This window comes from Adiantum capillus-veneris, chromosome 7 (genome assembly GCF_014529385.1).
Source record: "Adiantum capillus-veneris isolate H3 chromosome 7, ASM1452938v2, whole genome shotgun sequence".
In the NCBI taxonomy this organism is placed as follows: Eukaryota; Viridiplantae; Streptophyta; class Polypodiopsida; order Polypodiales; family Pteridaceae; genus Adiantum; species Adiantum capillus-veneris.
The window spans coordinates 122,683,343-122,698,405 of NC_140937.1; the positions used below are offsets into that span (position 1 = coordinate 122,683,343).

Below are 15,063 nucleotides of genomic sequence, written 5' to 3' on the forward strand. Positions count from 1 at the left end.
CAAAGATATTGTTTTTGACCATTGTTTTGGTTCTATACATGGTTGTCCATATGTCATACAACTTGTTGTTGATCGGAAAACAATCACTTGTCGCTTATCTTGGCATCCGAGGATTGTTTGTCAAGAAATTCTTTTCATTAAAAAATTTACATTGAAGTATGGATTTTCCAACTACGTTAATTAATCTTGCAGCTCAAAAAGCAAGTTACTTGGCACAAACAGGGATCAATATATTGGATGATCTTATGGATGACAAAGAGAAATGTATTCAATTTTGTAATTTTGGACATCAAATTAGTTTGAGTAATCATTATCGTTTGTTTTGATACCAAATCATTACCATTTTACATTGAAGTATGGCCTTTCCAACTACGTTAATTAGTCTTGCACCTTGAAAAGCAAGCTACTTGGCACAAATAGGGATCAATATATTGGATGATCTTATGGATGACAATGAGCAATGTATTCAATTTTGTAATTTTGGACATCAATTTCGTTTGAGTAATCATTACCTTTTGTTTTGATACCAAATCATTGGGGTGAAAAACCATTTTGTCAATTCCTCCCTTGAATGACCAAGAAAGATTGACTAATTGGCAATTTGGTAAGATTTTCTTTTCTCGGATTTCACTTTATGTAAAGTTACAAATACATTCTCGAGTATAAGAGGTGTGCAATCATTTGTGACATATGCAAAAAAAATGATGGCGCAAATGTCTTACAAGTATATAGAAAACTCATTTTCCTCCTAACTACTTTGGCCTATGTTGTTTGCATAGTTGTCTACATGTATCATAGTTGGCAAAGTCATGTGATTATCATGTGCCTAGTCTTCGGCGTACTAGAGGACCGGTGATATGCACAGGGAGATAAGTTGGCCCTCACATGGAGCCCTACAAAAGGGGGAAACCCCTGATTCTAAGAGATTTATTTGGAGTGAGCTTGGACTCGCAAGCGCTTGTACTACCTTCTCTAACCCTACTAAATGGAGTTATCGTCATGCAATCTTTCTCTACTTCAATAATCAAGTTTACTTTTGTGTCCACTCTCTCTTTTGGTGCATGCTTTGATTATGTAATTATTTGCTTATTTTTATTGTGCTTAATTAATAAATACCTCTTTGCTCTACACGCTGTCGTGTTGTGACACGTACATAGTGGGAACGCATGCTACAAGATCTATCTTGTAATTTTTTAGATTCATAATTATCTTTCCTATAATGTACATATGCATATTTAAGTATAATAATAAGCCTTCTATCTCATCCTATTACTTTTCTCAAGGATAACCTATTCTTACTTTACCATCAGAAAATACTATGGGAAAAGCATCAATAGCTCCGCCCCTTTAACTTGGGGAAAAAAGCATTGATTCTTTATTTCTACTATCTCATTATCATCTCACACCCTAGCTAGATCCTATATCTAGGGTAAACTCCAATATACATATATTCTATGCATTTTTTATATTTTTCTTATATTTATTTTTAAATAGCTACTAGGAGGGAATCAAATCCTAGTGGGACACTAGGTAGCATGATTTCAAAGATACACTTATTTTAATGCATTATTGTAAGAATGATTACAAAACTTTTTCAAGGAGCAATGTAATGCTTTCATATGGCATGAGGTGTCCTTTGGAATCAAATGAAAGTCTAGGCTAAGGGGACCACAGGAAGACTTTTGCTGCCAGAAATGGACCCTATTTTGATGAATTTTTTACACAAGGTTCCAATCCGAATTGGAAAACGATTTTAAAATGAAAATTGCAGCTAATGAGCTGAATTTTTTGCCCATATTTTTACTTTTATATTTGGAGCCACGGTTGAGGAGATATGATCAAAATACTGGACCCCAGTCTCCTCACATCATGCAGGGACAGCTCATTTCCAACTTTTTCAATTTTTGTTCACATTGGCTCCTCTCTTCTTGTGTAAACCCTTGGGGGTTCCCTTCACCTATAAAAGGGGACCTTTTCTTCCTTGAAAACTACTCAAGCATTCAAGCCATTGATGAGAGGAATTCTTGAGGGAGTGAGTAGTAATGCCTAATTGTACTTAGCCATTAACATAAGCCTAAGCCTACACTTTCTCCTAGAAGAAGACTAGCCATTCTTGCAACAAGCTAATCTTGGAAGATCAACTCTAATCAAAGAAGGTCTTGCACTTGATGTATCAATCAAAGTGGAATTATCCACTCTTCTTCTCTCTCCATCAATAATGGTGCCGAAGGGTTTGTCAAGTAAGATGTGTTCTACATTGATGTTTTTTTGATTTCTTGTTGTTTTCATTTTCATCTCTAATCCAAAATATATATATATATATATATGTATCTAATCTCATCTCCTTAACCAAACCTATCTCTCTCACTCTTAGTAATTCATCCTCTCTATAAATGCTAGGTTCTCCTTGCTACAGGTACATCTCTCCCCGCAGTATCCTTATTGCCTACGGGCAAGAATAGGGCTTGGGAGGGAAACTTCTCATCTCTTCACTTCTCTCGTATGTACATTTCTCTCATATCTACATTTCTCACATACTATCCTAGATGAATAACCCACATGATGATCATTTCTATCGCTTTCACTCTGTACGATCTATTAGAATTAACGTATGGATTAGCCGTAAAATACACTTTCAACAACGTATAGTGTTTCTCTTCGGCCCTGAAAGGCTCAATGAAATACTTCTATCACCGGATCCCATCATACTACCTCTCATAGACTATAATTTTTCTTTTGATGTAAGCGTAGTTATCTTGCTATGAACCAAGAGGATTTGTACACACAATTAATCCCAATCACTAGACAAAATATATATATTATGGTAAGCACAAAACTACAATTCCAAAGAACAATTCGTAGCCTATTTTGTCAGCCAAGATTGAATGTCATTAACTCATCTATTAACCCTTTCATACTACCCATGATACGATATGACCATAGCCTTGATGTTTTCATCTTTGTGTTGTTTTGACACTCTCTTTTGTGTTCTTTCTTTGTGTGTGTGAGTGCAAGAGAGAAAGAGTTTGTCTTCTTTGATTGCACTTCTTTCCAAACCCTATTCTTCATGGCATCTATGGTTTAACTCCTTCGTATAGTTTTTGTTGAGTTCTCTCACAAACTCTCACAGCCATAGGCCCGGTGCTTTCCTGGCAAGACCGCAAATTTCTCGACATATTTTTGGTGAACCCGACGCGAATCTGCTAGGGTGAGAGTTTGTGGGTAACCATGGGTGATCATGTTGAGCAATAGGGTATGCATTTTGACCCAGCAACAATGCAAATGTTTCAAGCATTTGCAATGTTCATTCAACAACAACATGCTACTGAAAGAAGGGAGATTTCAGCAACGAAGGCCATACAAGCGGTCGTCAACAGAATGGATCAGTTCAATGGCAAAGATGTAACCAAGTACTTACGCGAGTATGTGAAGAAGATGGAGCTGCATCGCGTGTCAAAAGGTGAGATGATTCAAAGCTTTGAGCTAGTTGTTGCTCCAAAAATTAGGGAGCATGTTAGGGAAATTAAAGATGGGCATGGGAGAAATTGGGAAGAACTCAAAGTAGCTTTAAAGGAGGAATATTTCATGGAGGACTTGGAGAGAGTGACCAAAAGGACATTCTTAGAATGGGTAGTCAAGCCAAAGCAAGGACTATCAATAACAGAGCTACTTAGGGAATTTGAGCGGCGCTATGCACAACTCACTAGGACAGAAAGGGCCACACTAGATGCAGAGAAGACAGATCTTTTCTTACAAGCTGCAGGTAAGGAGTTTCAAGAAAATTTGGAGCTTCTTCTTGAAGATAAAGATGCTGAGCAAGGACTAAAGACCAACTGGAATGAGGTTGAAGGTGCTATCTCACTGCTTGCCAAACGACAAAGAAGAAGGGACAAGATGGTAGTAAACACTACAAGTCCTTCCACCTCAACTTCTGACAAAATGGTAAAGCGTACTTTTATCGCTCCTAAGTTTGATGAGTCCATGCTAGATGAGCTTGTGAAGGGAATGCGTGACTTGAAGGTGAAGTTTGCAAAGCTTGAAGAAAAAGGCCAACCATCAAGGCCACTTCCTAGGCAAAGACAACAGCCCAAAGAAGGGTTTGTTAATAGATGTATTTGGTGTGATAGTACAGACCATGTAAGAAGGGATTGTGATGATTTTAGTGATGCTTTGTCAAAAGATGTCTTTTTTAAGGATGGTAAAATCCACTTAAGAGAGACAGGTCTACCCTTGGGAACTAACTTTGGGAAGGAGGGAATGCAAACCTTAGTTGAAGATATGGCAACCAAGCATGCCACCTCTTCAGTTGAGGCAGCTACTTATGGAGTAAAAATTGAACATTTTTGTGATGAAGAGGTGAGTGACCATCATGGTCAAATTTGGCCAAATGTCATGCAATTAGCTAAAAAGGGAAAGCTTACAAAAGAGATTCTACATGAAGCAGGTGATTGCATACGTCTATAAACAGGATGGAATGATCCAGTGGACTCATTGTTAGTGCATGCCTACATTACAAAATGCCAACAAAATGAGGCGATTGTAGAAGAGAAGCGCAGACGTGAGAATGCTGATGAAGGACCATCAAAAAGAGCTTCTAGAAGTGGGGGAAGAAGCGACTCAATGCCTTCTCAAACACCCTCAACACAAGGAGCATCTCCACCTGAAGTACTCATGGAGGAGTCTACAACAGGAAAGAAAAAAGAGCCAACAAAAGGTAAGACAAAAGGCCCAACTTATAAACTACAATCTGATATTGAGGTTGCTACAGATTTAAAGAAAGTCTTGGAGGAAAGGATCTTGAATAGCAAGATTGAGTTTACTCTGGGAGAAGTTCTTGGCATTGCAAAGCGTGAATTCCATGAGGAGATCATTGACATCATCAAGAGGAAGAGGCAAACCCTTGCTGAAGTTTCTCGTCCACAGGTTGAAGGGGAAACCTCAAAGACACAAGGGATGCAACTGCAAAATAAGGAGAATGATGGAGCTATGGTAGGATGCTACCAATCTAGTGGGAGAGTGAAGCAAGTGCATTTCTCAAATGATGATGAAGAAGTTGAAGATATTCCTAGGAGTTACTATTCACGAAGTCATTGGGCAAGGGCTACTACAGAAACTTTGGTCAAGGTAGGTGGTCTTGAAGAGCCATTTTTTGCCTTGATTGACCATGGTTCAGAAATAAACATAATTTCAAAGAGTCTCTACAACAAGTGCAAATGGCCGATGGAAACAAATCATGGCTGGATGGTAAAAGTGGCAAACATACAATTCATTCGGTGAATTGTATGCAGCATGTCCAGGTGTGAAGGTAACAATAGGTGATGTAAAGATTGACCAAAACTTCTTTGTACAGGATACATCTTCATATCATCTCATCCTTGGACAACCCTACATTGTGGGAGTTCGAATGGAAATAAAGGTAATGGATGATGGTTCAGCATATACTAGGATACGTAGCAAAGATGGTAAATGAGCGGTCCAACTTCTCACAGTTTGTGTAAACCATGAAAGAAATCGTGACAACCTCAGAGAACATCCTCTACCAAAGGTGAGCAAAGAGTTTCATGATCATAGAGAAATGATGGGTTTTGGCCAAGTACCATTGTAAAGTGGGATTGCAGTGGTACGGAAAGAAAAAGGGTCTCGCCTGATCCAAAAATAGGTGAAACTTTCTCAACGAGCTCCTTGGTAACAAGTAATGGATCAGTATGTTTTACAAAACTTGAAGATTTGAAGAGATGTGAGAGGCAATATGTGCATAATGTACAAATAGGCATGAAAAAGAGTGGGTTGTTAAAGCCTACTGAAAATGTTTTGGGTTTGTGTGAGCAAGTTTCTTTTGTAGATACTATGGGTGAGCTTGATGCTATAATGGAGTCTAGTTTGCATCTTGAAAATGAAGTTGTGGAAGTATGCTCTGTGAAAATGTATGAAGTAATAGAAGCCTTTAAAGAAAGCTAAACAATTGGCCCAGAAGTCCATGTTGAAACTAAGTACAAGAGTGTAGCAAAGAAGGTGAAACCAGTAGCTTCACCCTTACCACCTAACAACAGGGAAAAGATCGAGCAGGCTTCTTTACAACCAAGTTTGAGGGATCCTAAAAAGATTGGGCATACCTTCACGAAGGATTCTTTCCAAGAGTTGCAGATTGGTCGCGAGGAGTTTCTAACACAAGAGGAGACAAAGTGCTTCAAAGAAATGCTTTCAAAGCATGGTAAGGCTTTTGCATTTGAGCCACATGAGATAGGATGTGTTGATCCTTCTATTGTAGCTCCTATGGTAATTTTCACAATACCTCATGTGCCTTGGAATCTGCGTCCTATTCCGGTTCCAAAGGCTCATTTGCCAAAGTTAGTAGAGCTACTGAATGAGAAAATCAAAATGGGAATCTTGGAGCCTTCTTGTGCTCCATACTCAAACAGGTGGTTCACAGTTCCAAAGAAGAATGGTTCTCTACGCTTCATCCAAGACATGCAACCAGTGAACAAGGTGACAATTAGAAATGTAGGTACAGGTCCAATTGTGGATGAGTTTGCAGAGGCGTTTGCAAGGAGGGCAATCTACTCAATGGGGGATCTCTACTCAGGGTATGATCAATTTCAGCTTGCAATCGAAAGCAGAGACTTGACAACCATGAGGACACCTTTGGGTTTGGTAAGGATGTGTACCTTGCCACAGGGAGCAACCAACTCGGTTGCACATATGATGAATGGGATGAATAAGGTCTTACGTGACTTTATTCCTCAAACCACAATGCCTTTCATTGATGATTTGCCTATCAAAGGATGTGAAGAAAGTGACAAAGATGAAGCTTTGGAGCTCAAGGGATGTCGCAGGTTTGTGGTAAATCACATATATGATTGTGATAAAAAAATTTCTAGGTTGGAAGAAGTGAATCTTACATTGTCAGGGAAAAAGTCTATGTTTGGTGTCAATGAAGTGCTTATTGTGGGGCACATGTGCGGGCCATATGGTAGGAAACCTTGTCCATCAAAGGTAGATGCCATCCAAAGAATGAAAGAAACATGCACTAGCATCACTGAAGTTAGAAGGTTTCTGGGAGCATGTGTCTTCTATGTTATTTGGATTCCACATTATGCACATGTAGCTAATCCTCTTTATCAACTACTTAGAAAGAATCAAAAGTTTAAATAGACAGAAGCACATGTAAAATCCATGAAAAAGCTAAAGGAGTTGCTCCAGTCAACAACAACTTTGAGAAAGGTAGACTATGAGTGTCAAAGGCCAGTAATTGTGACAGTAGACACCAGTCCTACAGGGATTGGATGGGCAATAGGCAAGATGACAAAGAAGGACACAGGTAGTGTGGTAAGATTTGGAGCAAAGGTACTAAGTGCTCGCCAAAGAAACTATCCACAGATAAAGAGAGAGTTATGGGGTATGGTTACAACCTTGAAAAGTGGGAAAGAGTACCTAATTGGTGCATGTGTGGTTGTAGAAACAGATTGTCTATCACTTCTTGGGATGATTACAAACTGCTCAACGCCAGACATTGCTATGTTGCGGTGGATTGCCTACATTAAGTCCTTAAATCCCGAGTTCAAGCACATTGCAGGTAAAGACAATACAGTGGCAGATATGCTATCAAGGGCAAGGTATGAAGATGAGTCACAAATGATTGATGAGGGAGATGATGTAGGCACAAAGTTCTATTCTATCTCTCACGTCAAAGGTAACAATGTCTGCATGACTAATTCACTTGAATTGTTCTTGAAAGATCTTTATGAAGGTGATTGGCTTTCTATTAGTACTCTAACAAAACAAGATGATTGGTCTGAACAATAATTCAAGAGGATACGCAGGAAAGCATATGGGTACTTTTTAAAGGATGGTTACTTGTGGAAGCATCCTAAACAAAAGGGTGCTACACCACAACGGGTTATATGTAAAAAAGAGACTCAAGTAAAGCTCATGCAAGATTTTCATGAGAGTCTATGGGCTGGACACAGAGGTGTGTGGGCAACCTTCTCCAAGTTGAAAGAAAAATAATGGTGGAAGGGTATGTATAAAGATGTATCTCAGTTTGTAGAGTCGTGTGTAACTTGTCAAATGCATTCAAATGTCCAACATCGAGATGGATTGCACCCTACATATCCACTAGCCATGCACTATAAATGGGTTGTGGATCTAGTCACAATGCCTTTAGGAATCTGGCAAATGAGATACTTGGTTCTTGCACGAGAGGACCTAACTAATCAGGTTGAAGGAAGAGCATTAAGAGCTAAAACCACAGAAGCTGTGTGCAAATTCCTTCTTGATGAGGTGATTTGCCGTTATGGTTGTGTGGAAAAAATCACTGCAGATAGAGGTGAACTGGATGCCGAAGAAGCAAGGGAGTTCTTTTCTAGATTAGGAATCAAGCTTTCTCTTACTACAGCTTACAACCCTGAAGGCAATGGAAAGAGTGAAAGAGGGCATCCTCCTATCATCAAAGCTTTGGCCAAGGCTTGCGAAGGAAGAGTTGGTGAGTGGCCAAAACTGTTACCATATGCTTTATGGGCTGATCGTACAACACATAGCTCAGTAAGTGGCTACATGCCTACGGAGCTAATGTATGGTCAAAAGCCAGTGATGCCGATTGAAGATATAATTCCCACATGGAATGTACTACCTTGGCAAGAGGGGCTTAGCAAGGAAGATCTCCTTGCACTGCGTATAAGGGAGCTAGAGAGAAGACCTGGAGACATTGAAGCTGCAAAAGAACGACTCAAAAATGCAAGGTTGAAAAACAAGGACTACTTTGATAAGCAACATCGACTCAGGAGCAAAGCAATTGACAAAGGTGACTGGGTTTTGGTGTATGATAGTAGCCTTGACCAACACACAGTCATGCGTAAGTTTTCAAAAAGATGGTTTGGACCATATGTTGTAAAGCATGTGCATGAAAATGCTACTTACAGCTTGTCTGAACTAGATGGTACAGAAGTAAAGATTCCCATTGCAGGAAAAAGGATCAAAATGTTTAAGAGAAGAGGAGACAATAATCCAGAAGATGTTGATGAGGAAAAAGAGCAAACCATAGAAAAAGATCAAAGTGAAGATGAAGCTTTAGAATCATCCAGTGAAGAACAAAGCAAGGAAGATGTACAAGAGGGCTGATCTTACAAAGAAATAATGTGGCACATACCGGAGGATGTGCAGGTTTAGAGGGGGTGGATGTCGTGCTGTGACACGTACATAGTGAGAACGCATGCTACAAGATCTATCTTGTAATTTTTTAGATTCATAATTATCTTTCCTATAATGTACATATGCATATTTAAGTATAATAATAAGCCTTCTATCTCATCCTATTATTTTTCTCAAGGATAACCTATTCTTACTTTACCATCAGAAAATACTATGGAAAAAGCATCAATAGCTCCGCCTCTTTATTTCTACTATCTCATTATCATCTCACACCCTAGCTAGATCCTATGTCTAGGGAAAACTCCAATATATATATATTCTATATATTTTTCATATTTTTCTTATATTTATTTTTAAATAGCTACTAGGAGGGAATCAAATCCTAGTGGGACACTAGGTGGCATGATTTCAAAGATACACTTATTTTAATGCATTATTGCAAGCATGATTACAAAACTTTGTCAAGGAGCAATGTCATGCTTTCATATGGCATGAGGTGTCCTTTGGAATCAAATGAAAGTCTATGCTAAGGGGACCACAGGAAGACTTTTGCTGCCAGAAATGGACCCTATTTTGATGAATTTTTTACACAAGGTTCCAATCCGAATAGGAAAACAATTTTAAAATAAAAATCGCAGCTAATGAGCTGAATTTTCTGCCCATATTTTTACTTTTTTATTTGGAGCTACGGTTGAGGAGATATGATCAAAATACTGGACCCCAGTCTGCCCACATCATGCAGGGACAGCTCATTTCCAACTTTTTCAATTTTTGTTCACACTGGCTCCTCTCTTCTTGTGTAAACCCTTGGGGGTTCCCTTCACCTATAAAAGGGGACCTTTTCTTCCTTGAAAACTACTCAAGCATTCAAGCCATTGATGAGAGGAATTCTTGAGGGAGTGAGTAGTAATGCCTAATTGTACTTAGCCATTAACATAAGCCTAAGCCTACACTTTCTCCTAGAAGAAGACTAGCCATTCTTGCAACAAGCTAACCTTGGAAGATCAACTCTAATCAAAGAAGGTCTTGCACTTGATGTATCAATCAAAGTGGAATTATCCACTCTTCTTCTCTCTCCATCAATAATGGTGCCGAAGGGTTTGTCAAGTAAGATGTGTTCTACATTGATGTTTTCTTGATTTCTTGTTGTTTTCATTTTCATCTCTAATCCAAATATATATATATATATATATATATATATATATATATATATATATATATATATATATATATATATATATATATATATATATATATATATATATATGTATGTATGTATATATGTATCTAATCTCATCTTCTTAACCAAACCTATCTCTCTCACTCTTAGTAATTCATCCTCTCTATAAATTTTAGGTTCTCCTTGCTACAGGTACATCTCTCCCCGCAGTATCCTTATTGCCTACGGGCAAGAATAGGGCTTGGGAGGGAAACTTCTCATCTCTTCACTTCTCTCGTATGTACATTTCTCTCATATCTACATTTCTCACATACTATCCTAGATGAATAACCCACATGATGATCATTTCTATCGCTTTCACTCTGTACGATCTATTAGAATTAACGTATGGATTAGCCGTAAAATACACTTTCAACAACGTATAGTGTTTCTCTTCGGCCCTGAAAGGCTCAATGAAATACTTCTATCACCGGATCCCATCATACTACCTCTCATAGACTATAATTTTTCTTTTGATGTAAGCGTAGTTATCTTGCTATGAACCAAGAGGATTTGTACACACAATTAATCCCAATCACTAGACAAAATATATATATTATGGTAAGCACAAAACTACAATTCCAAAGAACAATTCGTAGCCTATTTTGTCAGCCAAGATTGAATGTCATTAACTCATCTATTAACCCTTTCATACTACCCATGATACGATATGACCATAGCCTTGATGTTTTCATCTTTGTGTTGTTTTGACACTCTCTTTTGTGTTCTTTCTTTGTGTGTGTGAGTGCAAGAGAGAAAGAGTTTGTCTTCTTTGATTGCACTTCTTTCCAAACCCTATTCTTCATAGCATCTATGGTTTAACTCCTTCGTATAGTTTTTGTTGAGTTCTCTCACAAACTCTCACAGCCATAAGCCCGGTGCTTTCTTGGCAAGACCGCAAATTTCTCGACAACGCCATAGCTGTCAAGTGGTATTAGAGCTTGAAGAGGATTATTTCCTCTTAGTCCATTAGTCTCTAGTTAATTATCACTATTGTTAGCCTTGATTCTTCAATCTCTAGCATAATTATTGGGTGTGATTATGTACATGGCTTAAAGTCCCTTCACTAGCAATTGCCTTGGGTGATTAAACTTTAGGTTGGAAAAAGAAGAGGTTGCATTTTATGTGTGTGAATTCATCTAAGTCAATTTCAATAAAACCCTCATTGTGTGCACTTATTACTTGCACCAATTAGCGATATTGAGTGTGTTCAATACTTAATCATCCTTTGGAAGTAAATAGGATGGAATAGGTTGAGTAGATCATGGGTATTTTGCTTCCCCTTTTATGTGATTTTCCATTAATTCCTTTGCATAATGAAATTGCCAATTCCAAGCCATTGATTGTGTATAATTGTAAGATCACATTGCTTTTATTGCATGCTTCAATACAAACCCTTACTCATCCAATTTGGACCTGATTAGCACCTCTAATCAACTTACAAAATTGGGTATGTGTGCATGTATGCTTCACTTTTTAAAAACCCTTTTTTTTGGGCTCCCTCACACAAACAAGCCAAGTGGCTCACTAGGATAGCTAAAGGATAGTATTTTTGGCTATTGCACGGCGTATTCTCAAGCCTAATATTGCGCTACACATGTGGGTCCCAAGCCATTGGTTACATCCGGTTCATTCTTTGGCCAGGTTTGTTGATGGTGTGTCCCAGGGTAGTTGCCCCATGTGGCAAACCCCACAAACTTTGGCGTGAATTGTATTGTATAGTCTATCAAATCCGAAAGGGCAATCTCTTGCAAGAGAAAAACTCTTTTGGCATTAGGGATCCAGTCCAAACTTCACCAAGGACTAACGTGTTTTTCTTCTGGCAGGTTTGTAGTTGTTGTTTCCACAACCAAGGGTTGCTTTCTACATGAAAACAAAGTACACAATAGTTAGTTTTGAAATTTTTGTGCTTTCTTTAATAGCTTACATCATATTTTTGCAAAACTCTAAGAGGAGATCAATACAACTTTCTTTGATAGCTTACAACATATTTTTGCAAAATTAAAAGGCATGGTGGACAATGGGAGGAGATCAATACAAGCTTGAAACCTCTTTGGGCCAAAAGCTTTCTCTTTCTCTCCCTCCATTTTCTTTGGGAAAAGCTCTATCTTTTTCTCTCTCTACTTTTGAATCAAGATTTGAAATATGTATCCACAACACAACATCAAAAGTGTATGTCGTTGTCTTTCTTTACGGAGATGACTTTGTCATTATACTTTTGTGAAGAGGATAAACACTGATTAAAGGAGAGTTTCCTTGATTAAACCTCCCCTATAGCACATCATGGGAGATGGATTCTAGTCTTGGAAAACAAAGCTCAAGGGTTATTTGATGGAAAAGGGTTTATGAGACATATTGAAACCTACGATTGGTGATCCCTCTTTGAGGGAAGGTGCACAACGTTCCATGAGAGCAAAACCTAGCCAAAAACGAGCACGATTTAGGGATCACCATCACATCCTTGCATGACAATCATGTACAATTCATAGATGAATGTGACATTCTCAAAGCTTGGGAGATACTTGAAAAGTATTTTGAGGCTAGGAGAAAAAGAGTAAAGCCTTAAAGAGGAGCTTTACAAATTAAAAATGGGTTTTGAGGAAGACATAGTCACTCTTGTCAATCGCCTCAAAAAGTATGATCACACATTTCACATGTATTAAAAATGATGTGTGTAAAGAGAACAAGACCATTGTCCTATTGAGTGCTTTACTTTGAGTTTTGACCACATTGGCACTATCATTGAAGACAAAATCACAACTCCCAACATGCAAGATGATGTTAATTCCTTACAATCTCAAAAAAAGAAGCAAAAAAAAAAAAAAAATCAAACATCAAGGGGAGGAGCATTGGTAGTTGTGTGTAATAAAGCATGTTTTAAGTGTAACAGAGAAGGACAAAGAGGTATCTTGCAATTTGCTTCTTAGATTACACGTGTAGTTTGTCTCTTGAATCAAAAACGGTTTTCTAGATTGGGGATTATTTTGCTCGTGGATTAGAGTGTATTCTCTCATTGTGTCACTTGTCATAGCCCAAAAGCCAAGGCAATGATTGTTAGGTTTTGCCTATGTTATACACTTCTTAGTGTGTACCACTACCTATCTACATGGATCTCAGTAGACAGTTATGTGACACACAATGCCAATTTTGTCAACATGCAGGGGAGACTCGTGCACATTTGCTTTGGTTTAATCCTTCCTCTCGGGCATTGCTTTGACTCATTTCAAAATGACTTCATGTGAGATTGCCTTCTCTTCATTTTATGTCTAATTCATACCCTTCTAGGGATGCTACCATCTTCTTCACTTGGGTTCATTTTAGGACTTCGTGGAATATTCCATCCAAACTCAAAAATATCCCTTTCACTTCTATAGAATGTCTCTACAAGAGATGCGACACTTCCCTTTTATCATTCAGGACATCTCTCGCAATTTTCTTCATGGTTTGAGTGCAAGACTATATGTACCTCATCTTCTTTGTGGGGTTTTCCCTCATTTTGAGGTTTCCCACCAATAATACAAGTATTAGAGAGAGAGAGAGAGAGAGAGAGAGAGAGAGAGAGAGTGCATGCTTGAGAGAGACAGGAGGAGGGGGGGGGGGGGGGGGGGGGGGGAATTGACAAAGCTACCTCAGTTGGTGGAATCAGATTCGATATAAAAGCACGAACTCGGTAAAATAATGGAAGAAAAGTCCTGGCATTTGTCCAGGACATGAACAGATTCCGAAGGTAACAAGAGCAATCCTGTACCTTAGAAGAGAAAAGTTATGGACTGTGGAGCTTTACAAACCTCAGTCAGAGAGAATATGTATCATAAGGCCTGGGACACACATAAAAGCTTCATGTGATTGTTTAGATACAAATTCTTGAGCAAAGGCTGGTGCTGCATATTCCTCCTTTTCCTCTGAGACGCTCTCTCTCGCGGCATGGCAGAACACCCAATTATGTGTTCTTGTTTCACCAGAGATTGATAAATAGGTAAGAATTTCGAGTGGTAACTGCCTGCCTTGTCTACGATGATGCCGAAAGAATGAATTCCCCTGCCCCCCATAAAAAAAATTTCAAGATTCAAGGATATTACAGTGTCGAACAAACTCGTTTGAATAGTCTACATATTTGGTCCAGAAAGATTTCAGGTCCGGAAAGGCAATGTCTAGCCATGGCTTTGCCTGCCCGTTATAGTGGATTACCCCTGCCTGCTTCACACTTTCGATGTTTGTCTTTGCCTGATATCCTAATCCAAGCATGTGCCATGAGGGATCAATGGGGTGCACATAGCCGTCGAAAGCAATTAAAGATGGAGGAAGTGTGCCAAGCCGCCACAGTGTGAGGTTTGCATTGATATTCTGCAAAGTTACAAGCACATCAGCATAAATCCAAATAGCATACATTAATGAAGTAGAACAATTGAGAGAATCAGAGGAATTCATGCAGACACTAAAAGAGTGTTTCATTCGTGATGGCATTGCTCAGATTAGCATTTCTACCAAGTTACAAACACAAAGCGCAAATACTGCTCGCATACATTAATCAAGTGGGAAATTTTGAGGAATTCATGCAAATTTGCAAGCACAAAAAGAGTATTTGAAGATGGCAGTTGCTCGGACGAACTATTCTACCAAGGATCTATGCTTGACCTCTACGAGATTTAACGTACCTCTAGCAACATTCTGCAAAAACTGTGTATATTTGATAGAAA

The 15,063-nt window shown here is 38.6% G+C and overlaps 1 protein-coding gene across 1 annotated transcript in view; it reads right to left on the reverse strand.

The window, feature by feature from the left end:
• Positions 1–13,999: 13,999 nt before the first annotated feature.
• LOC147454549 (putative galacturonosyltransferase 13) overlaps positions 14,000–15,063 on the reverse strand; it is a 48,659-nt gene continuing 47,595 nt past the window's right edge. Inside the window, exon 6 of the mRNA XM_086516462.1 lies at positions 14,000–14,710. Coding sequence (XP_086372588.1) covers positions 14,426–14,710 — 285 coding nt within the window. The 3' untranslated portion in view covers positions 14,000–14,425. The remainder of the gene's footprint in view (positions 14,711–15,063) is intronic.